This window comes from Coturnix japonica, chromosome Z (genome assembly GCF_054131305.1).
Source record: "Coturnix japonica strain WE chromosome Z, WE-NBRP24, whole genome shotgun sequence".
Taxonomy (NCBI): Eukaryota; Metazoa; Chordata; class Aves; order Galliformes; family Phasianidae; genus Coturnix; species Coturnix japonica.
Window position 1 is genome coordinate 61,067,079 of NC_140702.1, and position 12,545 is coordinate 61,079,623.

Consider the following 12,545-nt stretch of genomic DNA (forward strand, 5'->3'; position numbering starts at 1 on the left):
AAATGACTTTTCTCTCTTACATGCATGTTCCTGTATTCACGTATCACCTTTAGAGGTTAGGCTAAAAGAACAGTCCTTCCTAGGACATTCTGGAGGTTGGTGGCCCTGCCACCTGAAAGAATACAAAAGTTGGACACAGAGTTGGAATAGCATAAATAAATCACTGTAATGCTGCTCAGAATTAGAGGTGTAAGAATCAGCATTTCATCTCACCTATCTAAGCTCTTAAGACTGAAAGAAGATACAAGAGAGTGAGTATTGAACTGATTTGGAAACCACAGGTTATAATTGGTACATAAAGCAATCCTCCTCCACCTACTGAGTGGACAAAATGGTTTTTTTGTTTGTTTTCCCCAGTCAAGCTTTTGAAGTTAGAGGATTCAAGCCTACACCAATGCATAGCAGAGGTCACTGTCTGTATTTTTAAGGAAGGAGGATTCTCTGAACGGCTGTTTGCAGGAGGACTGTTCTAAAGTAATCAAAACAGACATGCATAAAACGCACACAAACAAGTTCATCAAAATATGCAGCTACTCTGTCAAACAAGCACTGAATACATAGAAAACAAATCACAATAGCAAAAAAAAAAAAAAAAAGAAAAAGAAAAAAAAAGGGAAAAAAAAGGAAAAAAATGGTAATTGGAAGTAAAATTGAAGCAGTATTTTAATGCAGCCAACAGAGCCAAACATTACTTTCATGCATGCAGTGTTACTGAACAATGAACTTTCTCTCCTTCCACACAACACTCTAAATAGAAATCTTAGCGGTACATTCCACATATAACTTGGAACATCACAAGGCTCGTTTAAAGCTGCCAACTGACAACAATGTATTGCACACAAAATCTCTTCCCAAAAGCTAAAGAGGGGCGTGTTAACAAGTAAAAATGATCCACCTCCTTTTCTATGAACAAGACAAAAGTATGCAGAACAACATAGTAAAGTAGCATTAATTTTAAGATGTTGAAGATGGAACTTGTCTAATCATATAGTAAGATGTGGCTGTGCCACTCCTGAATTATGCTGTTGTGTCAAGTGAGTAGCCATAAAACTCAGGTATTTGAATTTAGTATATTACTTTGAAACAACATAGCTACAAATAATCTACATAAATCGTGCAAACAAAAGCTAATTATATAGGACTGCTAGACATTTTTCTGCTGTTAAGAACAAAGAAATAAGTATTTACACTACAATGTAACTTGATGAGTAAAATAAATGCAAGGTAAATACCTTACTTCAAAGTTAATATGGTACTCCGGAACTCCTTCACTTTGGAACAGGTTACAATAACTAAAACATAGTCACTAATGAATCACCAATCAGGTGGAACATGGCAACTTTGAACAAAAACTTCTACGCAACACCTCACCCCGAAGGCTTGGCAAAGAGCTGTCACGTATTAATGAGTTCTAAGGAACTTTTTCTGCAGTGGCCCAATCCCATTCCAGCCACCCCCTTCCCCTCCCCGCCCCCCCCAAAAAGGCTCAGAACATATGGAACATATGTGATGCAAAGGGTTCGTGCTATGCCATTATGTACATCAACTTTTAGTCCATGAACCCTATTCTTCTCTGCAATGCTATTTGGCAGAAAAACATATTAAACTGTGTCAATACTTGCAATCTATATAACAAGTATTTAATCATTTAATGCAATGCAAATTATTACTTCACTACCCTAAAGCCCCTTTCTTTGTGTAAAGCTTGCAATGTCAGGATAGACACACCAAGCCAAACCCGCTCTGCTGAACAGCAAATAGTTTTCCGTGTAAGCAAATGAGAGAATATGATGGGAACTGAAAAATTAAAGCAATACTATCAACATCACACTGAAGTTAACTTCTGGGACTCAGACTTCCAGAGCAAAACTAGTACTCGTCAGTGCAATGCAATAAGCCTGGTAGCAGATATTCTCAAATGGTTGATATTAAGGTAATGTTAGGCTTTTAAAAATCTAATTCAAAAGTAGTGAAGAGCTACAACAACGTGAGTCTCATAGAAATGGCAGGGATGAATTAACTTTTTAAAGCTGAGCTGAGTTTATGCCTTGCTTTTACTGAAAGGATATCCCACTTCCCATCCCTCTTCCTTTCATTCTTCCAGTTCCATCCCCACTCCTTTTTCTCCTCTATTATCATCAGCTGCAACCCGTTCTCTGCTGCACTCAGTAACTTTGTTACTTGTCAGGAACTTCAACAAGCTAACCCAGCACCCAGCAGAAAGCTATTTCCCTTGGATTAGTTTACTGAAGTTTACACCCAGAGACAGCAATGTACAAGAGGAAAGCACACCGAGAAGCAGGAGGGGCCCCACGATCTGCAAGCTGAGGTAGGTGATGCATTACAGTGCAATCCATCTCTTCAGTTCCCTACAGCTGTGAAGATGATGGGCATCTTTAAACCCTGGACAACAGCTCAGAGGTAACTTTAATGGCTTAACATTGTTTCAACCTCCACAGCCATTTTATGCAATGGTGAAGTCACACAAAAAGCCCTGTCTAAATGGGAAGCACAAATTCTTAAAGTTTATAAGATAAAATAATATATATGCTTATATTATTTAGAAGTTGAATACAACATTAAAAGCTATTAATAAAAAGGTCACTATTACTTTTTAAGCTATGATATATGAAGAAACTCCTGAAATCCCATCTCATGAAGTGCTGCTTTACCTCCTAATCCAGTAGCAAATACCACATAAATAACAGGCTATAAATTACCTTCACAACATGAAAACATTTCAGAAGAAATTTTAACTATTATCAGATGAACACAGATTTATATCCATCTGGATCAGTTTTCTTCCTCCTTTCACGGCAAGTGGGAGGAAAAGAATGTGATACATACATAAAATACACATGATACAACAGCATGATAAAACACAACTGAAACATTACATACAATTTACCTATTAAACACTTCCAATACCTGAAGAAGTTCAGGATTTTTAACTTTTTCTTATTATTACTTTTTATTATTATTGTTTATTTTTAATTCCACCAGAGACTGTTTATTTTCCTGGATTAAACCCACTAATCTAAATTAGTATCTCTTTAGCAGTGGGGCTTGATTAGGAAATCTGCAGAGGCATCTTCTAACATCATAATCTATGATTCCAAATTACTGAAAAACCCTCTCCCTATAGTATCTGAAAGAAAAGCCACTTTGCAAGGCTGCTGTGCAGAAAGTAGAGCACTACTCATTTTAAATGACCTGCATACATTGCCTGCAAGTCATGGCAAACAAATCTGAACTAATTACTTGAACACTTTTCAAAGGAAAAATAATCCAGTTTCCCTACACTGATATCACAGCACTGCTTTTTTCCAAAGGAAGGCCATGTAAATGGCTGTTTACAAATGCATGTTGGTAAGTAGTATAACAGTTGTACAAAGCAAATCACCACTTTCAGAACTGAGAGGGAAAAAAGAAGAGCAGAACAGGCTTGTGAATGGAAGTGTTCTGCAACATCTCTTCTTGAACAACTATTTGACAAAAATAAATAAATAAATAGAAAAACATTCAGTGAGCATTCAAATCTTTCTGAGTGTGTAATGTTTGTCTGTCCTACACAGGACAGAAAAAAATCCATATCCATTTGATAGTTTTTATTATACAAATACTAAAGGCAGAAAAAAAAATAAACTGAAAAGAAATGCAGAGATAGGAGCTTATGGGTAAAAGGTTTCTTAACCTCTGTCACAACTTCTGGGATGAGTCAGTTGACTCATAGGCAGATAATCAGCAGGACTTTCTTTACATCTAATCTCAGTAGTGCCACACGACAGTTTTCAAAGATCAGTGTGCCAGCTGACTTCACACTGAAGCACTTTTCTGGCCACAGCTGTAAGAGTTTAGAAGTAAAATCCAAACTGCACAAAAGAGCCTCCATTTAGAAATTACCAGGAATCAAGAACATGGATGAAAAGGTCAAAAAATAAGGAGAGGTTTATGGATATGGCGCAAGTTAAAATATAGCCCTATGTGTCAAAATTCTTCATAGAGTCTTCAGACAAGCTCAACAGTTTGGTTCATATTTCAGGACCAAATTCTTCAGAAAAAGGAAATTAGGCAAATTTCAACAACAAACTAATTAAAGCAGAAACACACTTTCCTAATAAATTTACACATAACTGGAAGATACTATGAGATCATCCAATCTCCTACCCAAAAAATTTAGACTATTTCCTACATTTTTATAATGCCATTTCCAGTTATGCATGGGCTTTAACAATTGTTCTTAGACACTAACTCATATACTTGCAGATACCATTAGCAGATTTCTGATGAGACTGAACTGCTACTTCTCGTAATGGAACAACAGTTAGTTTTCTCTAAAACATTCTTGCATATTTGCTATCAAATAGTACTATATGTAAAGCAGGGATTTTGATTTTTGGTGAACTATCCAAGATTCTTATTCTGAATGACTGTAGAAGCATTAGTAATACACAAAATGCATAACTCAAATCATTCCAGAAGTATATCAGCTTAGGCTCCTTTCCTCAAAAACATCAAGATCAGTATACATAGTATAGTTAAATCTACATGTGCCATTAGCCTTATACGCCCCTTCCCTGTAGTACTATCATGCTAAACAGCAATAAAGCACAATGCTCAACTTCTAACACAATATAACAGATTATCTTACTTACATGCTATCTATTGCATTGTAAATTAATAACTTGTGCTTTTTTTTTTTCCCCCCCTCCTAAATAAATAATACTGATCACCTTCTGGTAGTATCTTATAGAAAGAAACATAGGAAGATGCAATTAATAGAATCTGCTTTCTTCTTCTAAGCCTGTCTATATAATACTATCTTAGAAACCAAGGAAAGAAAAAACTTACTGGATATCAAAAGCAGCTTTAAAAGGCATTGTCCCATAAGACATTAAACAGAGAAGAAGGAAAGCAATGCTAGCAAATGGATTAAAATATGCAAGACAAAGAAATGTAAATATAAAGGGGGAAAAAAAAACAAACACACTCAACTCTGTATCTAGGAGTGTTTTTCTTACACGCATCGTACAAACCTCTTCAAAGTATCCTCACATATGAAAACGCTCTCACTGCCTAACAGCCAGAACATCTCTCTCCACATCTAGAGAAACAAACAAGGTTTGAAAGTGATATCAAATAAACTTCTCATCAGAATACTTCCTCAACTGCAATATTAAGATGATTCCTCGACCCCAATTCTCACTGCTAAACCGAGCATGTACTGCATTTTATTTCATTTTTCCTTTCTTCCCAGGTGTTTGAGTAGGGAAGAAAAACATGAGACAGACTGGCAAGCTGCTTTGTTCTGTTTCTAAACATTAGGTCTAAGCTTACTAAACATCATCCTGAATAGTACTGATATGTTCTACAGGAAGTATTAATATTTTTTTTCATGGAGTATTTAAATTTTATCAAGGAAAACTCAATTTTACATGCAGACCTGTTTTTTCTCAAATAAATGTAAGAAATGTACATTATTTTAAGGATTTCAATGTTTACAGAAACAGTAGTAGTATACATCTTCAGCTAATTCTTGTCAAATTAGCAAGATACAAAAAAACCCAACATATTAACTTTAGCTACATACATATGCCATTTAGAATAACAGGAAGGAAAAAGAGATGGAAAAAAAGTGTTAATTTCAGATACAACACAAGGATCTGACTGAGGCTGGAAAAAGTGCAAAAAGACTGGCAAAAACAAAGGCAGTATCCAAACACTAATTAACCTGCAAACAAGTCGTAAGCAATCACACACAATTTGCTGCTAACTATATAGAAGTAAAATAAAATAGCAGAAAAGCAAGCATTTAGTTGGGAAGATATCAAACAGAAGAAGGAAGAAAAATAAAAGACTTCCAGATAAAAGATAAAGTTATTTTGCTTCAGACTTAGGAGGTTTTAATTCACAGACTAAAGTGAAAACAACATGGTAGTAAGATGGTCTAACGTACTCTAAATACCAAATTCCTAGAAGGCATTTCAAAACATGTATTTTAAAATGGCGTGTAGTAACAGCTATGATTTTCAGCAACAGGGTCCACCATATGATTAAACTGCTGAGGTACTTGTTCACCCTTGCTGCTACAGAGAACCAAGCATCTCTCAAGGGATACAGCCCTCTCAACTTCACTTCCATGTCTTTGAGTAATATCAAATCCTTATAAAAAAGCATTTAAATTGTAACATTTATTTACATACACAGAACACATTTCAGAAATTCACTGAAATTCCAAAGTTTAGAAACTTCTAAAAGCAAAATAGCTACCCGCATTACACTTCCATCATTTGCAGAATATGGAGGGAAGAACTACTACACATTTAATTCTGCTTTTGTGAAGATACATACTCACTACTGTATACTGAGTATAATTACAGAAGGAGTTAGGTGTGCACTTCCAGCCACTAAAATGCCAAACATGTATAATGTTTATTACTTCAAGACTACTCTGTAACAGCCAAAACAGACTGCTAATAACTCCAACTGCTGATTAGGTAAATAGGACAATGATGGCCTTCAAGAACACACTAAGTAAAAATCATCTTTGGTTGGACAGCAACAGGTATGAGCCAGAGTAGTATTCTCACAGAGCTGTACTTACTACAGATGTGGGGCTTATTTACCGCCTGTACAGAGCACACCCTACAACTAGTGACACACTGTGTTTCATCCAGTACTAACTTACTTTACAAAATACAAAGTATTCAAAATGAATCCAAACAGTTTTACTGGAGAGAGAGAGAGGAGGAGAAAAAAAAAAAAAAAAAAAAAAAAAGCATTACCTCTGTATCTACGGAGTACATAAAAACAGACCTCAAACATAAATGGGCTACATATCCAGAATGCTCAGCAATACTCTGCTATCCCACAACACCTTTTGCATCTCCAAAATCTATCTGTTGTAGCTAACATCCAAGATTCAGTTTCCTGTACCTCTTTCATGGAGGTGCTACACCAATTTTGATGGAAATACCACTCTCAGTGGTATTTCAGTCTGCCTACGGTAATAGGAATCCACAGGTTACACAGAGAAACAGCAATATGAAAGCAAATCCGTGACTGGTTTTATAACTGGCATTCAGCATCACCTGCCAAATTTCAGATTGCTGCAGCATTTGTGCTCTAAGAAAAAGAGATTTACAGGTACCATTAACTCAAACATGCCAAAGTAGGCATGAATTGTAAAGAGAGGCTTTCTTACTTACAACTTGCTCTGCAAGAGCAAGAAAAGGATAAGAATACAATAGAACATGTTTGTTGGCACAACTATGCCACCAAGCCCTGTTAATCACAGTTTATACTAACAGCACTTCTTATTCAGTAAAACTGTGACGACATTCAACCTTTTGCCAACACAGCTATGACAAATATGTAGTAACCATCTTTGATATTACTATGTCCACAAAGATTTACAAGCATGTACACTTAGCCTGAAAAGGTCCTCCCACATTATAGCAGCCAGGAAACTGTCAGTAAGGAGTAGAGAAAAGAACCTTTTCTGCCTTCTAGATACAAAATGTTAAGGTCTTAGAAATATTGGCCAAGAAGCTGTAACGCTAAAGAATGATTTGGTGGTATCCACTGTTTTGAAATAGCAACATCTTTTTATCTGGTTATTAACTGGTTTTACATCTATTTGGGAGTTCAGTTCTATAGCTGAGAGCCCAAGGAATTTTTAAACAGGCATAAATTTTAATAAACCAGGGCTCTAGTCTAGTAGTTTAAAAAAGAAAAAGAAGAAAAGAGAAAAAGAAAAAGGGGGGAAAAAAAAAAAAAAGAGGCAGAATAACTCCCTTAGATACGAGAATTCACTTTGACATAATTGTTCCTAAGTTATTATAGAATTAATAGTTTTGTCTGGAAAAAAAGATGTGCTTTTTCAAACCACTAAGTTATGCAGAAGAAAATAATTCCATGTCACACAACTACTCTGCAACTATTGTTCTTCTCATCTTGGGTCTGTTTCTAGTTGTAACATTCTTCTGGCCTACCAAAGGCTTATAATTGTGACAGAGATAAAAATGCCTATTACAAAAAGCAACAACCATTAATTACTGTGAGAATAAACTGGAGCAACAGATGGCCACGTAGGGGAAGCAGAAGCAATGAGCAAGAGAGATTCTGCTGTTCACTTTGTCCCTTCACATCAAAAAAACATAAGCATAAGAAACTTCTGAAGTAATACTATAACTGTACACAGAAAATAGTCCTGGAAAAAGAGATACAGGAAGTAATTATAAGCCTCAGAAGCACAACTTAGCACGTTAAACCAAAGTCTTGGCATTCTAAACTTGTATTTCATGCAGTATTAAGTAAATGAAAGTCCTCTATATTAATTATGCTCCTCCTTATTATTTCAGTTGCCAATGGCCTTCACTCCCTTCTCCACCTCCTCCAAAACTCTTTTAGAAGTGAAATTTAAAAGTAAAATGCTTAATGTTATTAATTCAACTAATCCAACATTCTCAACAGCTAACAGGCAGATTTCAGGTATACCTAGAAAAGTAAATCAAACTGTGAGATGGAACACTGAATCAGCAGGTCCTACCTAAAACTATGAGAAACTTTTACTTCAGAAATACCAACACCCATCATCCATTGCTTCATTTGCCTAAAATTCTATGGTAGACAATATTAGCATGTGCTTCAAAGAAAGACACTGTGGACCAAGTAAACCACTAACAAGTAAGGAAAAGAGAAACTTGAGAGCCAAAAGGGAAAGTGCAGGTCATTCTATTGGTTTCTTTTCTTAAACATGAACTACCTTTAATTAAAGAAGGATTGATTTACACAATGGACAGAGACAGAAGTACAGCTTACTGACACAAGGCACACTAGTAGATTCCATGAGAAAGGACCGCTGTACTGTAGTCAAGTACACAAACAACATCTACCATTTTGTCTGCACCAGCCTCTGAACATTAAACAGAGAACAGAATGCTTATGGATAAAGCTTGTAGTGACTACTGATAACTGATATCTTTTGACTGCAGCACTGGTGCTAATAAGATCAAAGTTGAGATTCTTCAAGAAGCAAATCATTCTTGCACAGTAATTTTGAAAGGGTGTTTCTTAAAAACACCATGCACTTTGAATTAGATAGCCAGTATCCAGACTCCACATTTAACAGGAACATTTCTCATACCGATTAGCTGCTCCCAAAAACTGCTCAGCAGAAGGCCAAGTGAATCTAGGCACATGTTACCAATCATTTATGCAGCCAAAAATGGTAGATGATACAATTCCAAATGCTTTGGATTAAAACTTCTGCAGAACATTGTTAGACTTATGACTAGCAGTATGCAACAATTAACAGTGATGAATTCAGCCCTTTAAATACCAATGGGAAAAAGTAATTTAAAAAAAAAAAAATCACAAGGATATATCCTAAATTAACAGTTTGGAAATAAACCTGTATCTGACAGAGCTGCATTGAAATGCCCTTGTCATGATTTCATCACTGAAAAGACAACATTTTTCTAATACTCTGTAACTTTAATCACTACAGAAACCATAGAATCCTACCCAGACTCAACACTATACCATTTACACATAAGCCCATAGGCCAAAGATTAAAAAAAAAACAAACAAAAAAAACCAAAATATAACAACAGCATTCACCACTTCACCACCACACACTTCTGAAAACACAACACTACAGGATACACGTGGGTCACAGAAACAGCTAAACTTTATTTACAGCCATACAGCAGAACCTTTATAGCATTTACAAAAACCATAAATGCCACAACATGATTCACACACGTAGTCCCACCTAAACCTTCTGCACTCTGCATAAGGCCACAGAAGTACAAAAACAAGAATCTCCTTTTCAACAAGGCAAATCTAAGGTCTCACACACCCTCAAATATAGCAAAATATATTTTAAAAAAACCCTCACATGCTGAATCCAGAAACTATTGGAAACAACCTTCTTAACTGCTTCTGCCTGAGCAGTAAGGTATGAGGAAGCGAGACAGCAAATCCAGCAGCACCTGAGGCCTGTCAGACACTGGCAATGTGCAGAGCTCTTGCTAGGACCACGTCACTCTTGCTGAAAACCCAACTCTGAGAATCCACCAAGGCTATGGTGGGTTCAAGCTATGCCAGTTCTACAAGACACCATCTCAATTGAAATACCAGATCCAGCTCCCAGAGCCCAAACTCTCTGGCCTCCAGTGATTAAAATGTATTAGCAAAATAAACACCACATGTTGCCGCTCTTATTAAACAGGCTCCAAACCCATCTTAGCTCAAAGCAACACAACAGCATACGTCTGGCAGCAAGACCTTGCCAAACCCCCAAGATCTTTGCTCGCAAACGTCTGCATTTGATTGAGAGTAAAGCAACGAGCCACACCACGCTGAGACTCAAATCTGCACCTTTTAAATTCTGGCCCTGGAGACTTTAGAGAGAAGTTCCCTGCTGCTTATCCATGGTTCAGTCAACTCTGCAAAGACAGGCCCAAGTGCAACGAACTACTACAGAAAGTATCACAGAGGAAGGGAAAAGTAACACCGAGGTGCAGACGGCGTTGGAGCCTCACCTCTTGGATCCGCCTGCGGGCCCGCTGCAGCACCTCCTCGTAGCCCTTCTGCCGCAGCTCGCTCAGGCTCTCATAGTACTCCTCGGGGTCGTCGGTCTCGGTGAAGAGCACCTGCGACAGGATCTTCCACCCGCAGGTGTCCAGGCTGTGCACCAGGTAGACCTGCAGCCGGTAGCACAGCGCGTCCATCTCCTGCTCCGAGAGCTCCGGTGCCCCGAACAGCACGGTCCACATGCCCGAGGGCTCCTCAGGGAAGGCGGGCAGGTAGGGCTCCAGCTCCGAGTTCACCGAGCAGAGCTGCTGGTGCACGGCGCGCAAGTCTTGGAAGGAGAACAGTCCGGCCCAGCTGCACTCCTCCCCCGCGGGCTCCGCGTCGGGAGCGCCCGCCTCGGCCGCGTCCTCCTTGCCCAGCTCCAGCACTTCCATCTCCTCGGCAGCCGCCTCCGCGCCCCGCGCCGCCCTGCGCGCCGTGCCGGCCCGTGGTGCTCGCAGCGGGCTGCCGGGCAGCGCCTCGACCCGCTCGGCGCGGGGCAGCAGGGCGGGCTCGGCGCCCCTGCGCGCCGCGGGGCTGGAGGCCTTGGGGGCGGCGCGGGCCTCTCGGGAGCCGCTGCGCTGCCGCTGCGCCGTGCGGTTGTGGCAGGTGATGGCGAACTTGCCCTCGATCTCATTCCAGGCCACGATAAAGACAAACTTGTGCTTCTCCCGCTCCTGGAAAGCGTGAGGCCTCACGGCCACCCAGTCGGCCTCCAGCGTCTCCTCTAGCGCGAAGGCGGACATGGCGCTGCGCGGCCGCCTCCCCCCGCCGCTCCGCTCCGCTCCCGTCCCGTCGGCCGCCCCCGCTCGCCGGCCGGCCGGCAGCCCGCAGCCCTCGCCGCTCACCGCCCACCGCCAGCCATCTTAGAGCGGGCGGGGGGGAAAAGAAAGGGGACGGCTGGCGTGGAGCGCTGGGAGCGATGTGCCACGGCACGAGAACGACGAGGATCCTCGGGCAGAACAGGGCCTGGGCCGAGCTCACGGCACGCACCGCCAAGGCGGACAATGCGCGCTGCCCCCGCTCAGGTACCGCCGCACGTCACAGGGGCGGGATCTGTTTACAAGCAGCGGTGGCGCTGCGGCAACTCAACGCCGAGCTCCGCCCCCGCCCCGACACGCGCCGTCCACATTGGCTGCCGCAGCCGGAGCGCCGTCCCAGAGCTCCGCAGGGTGGGCGGGGACACGACATGGCCGCCCCTTCCTACGGCCTACAGTGCGGACGGGCATGATGGGAGCGGAACGTGCCGCCGTTAGTGGGCGGGCCCGGCTCTGTGGTCATTAACCCTCCTCATGTTCGGGAGTCATATATCAAATAGCACAAGCAGCTGCCTGTTCTCATGCAGCGGCAAAGCTGTGCAGTCAGGTGTGAAGAGCTGTTGTGTATTGCCAAAGTTGTACTCTCAGGGGGAAAAATACAAATAAAAATACAAAGAAGTGGCGACTTCTCAAAATCACATTGTTAAGGAGCCCCAGTAACCTTTATAGCAGCTTCTTTATTGTTGGACACTCATAACTTGTCACTCAAAGTCATAAAGGGCAGGCTTTCATGTTTTTGTTTTGTTCTTAAGAGTGGCTAAAGTAAGTATGTCAATGAACTTCACTGAGTAATGCAGCAAAAAATTAAAATGACTTTCTTAAAGGCTAGGAACAACCCTTCTGAGGGTTGTGGAGTCTGCTGGTATCCCTGGGCTGCCTTAAGAAGAATGGTGCCAGCAGGCTGAGGGAGATGAGGCCATACCTCGAGTGCTGTGTGCAATGCTCATCCCCTAATGTGGTTTACTGGAGAGAGTTCAACAGTGGAGATATTGGAGATACTGAAAAGCCATTTGGTCCTGCTTGAGCAGGGAGGGTGTACCAGGTGACATCTGGAGGTCCATTCCAGCCTCAGCCATTCTGTGATTCAGTTCTCTTCATCACTAAGAAGTTAGTTAAATAGCACCCAATGAGCCCGGCCCGATCAGC

General features: G+C 40.7%; 1 protein-coding gene across 2 annotated transcripts in view; it reads right to left on the reverse strand.

Moving 5' to 3' along the window:
- JMY (junction mediating and regulatory protein, p53 cofactor) overlaps positions 1–11,638 on the reverse strand; it is a 57,541-nt gene extending 45,903 nt beyond the window's left edge. For both annotated transcript variants that reach the window (XM_015848570.3, XM_085528832.1), the window contains exon 1: positions 10,551–11,638. In XM_015848570.3, the coding sequence (XP_015704056.2) occupies positions 10,551–11,327 (777 nt within the window). In that variant the 5' untranslated portion in view covers positions 11,328–11,638. The remainder of the gene's footprint in view (positions 1–10,550) is intronic.
- Positions 11,639–12,545: the final 907 nt, after the last annotated feature.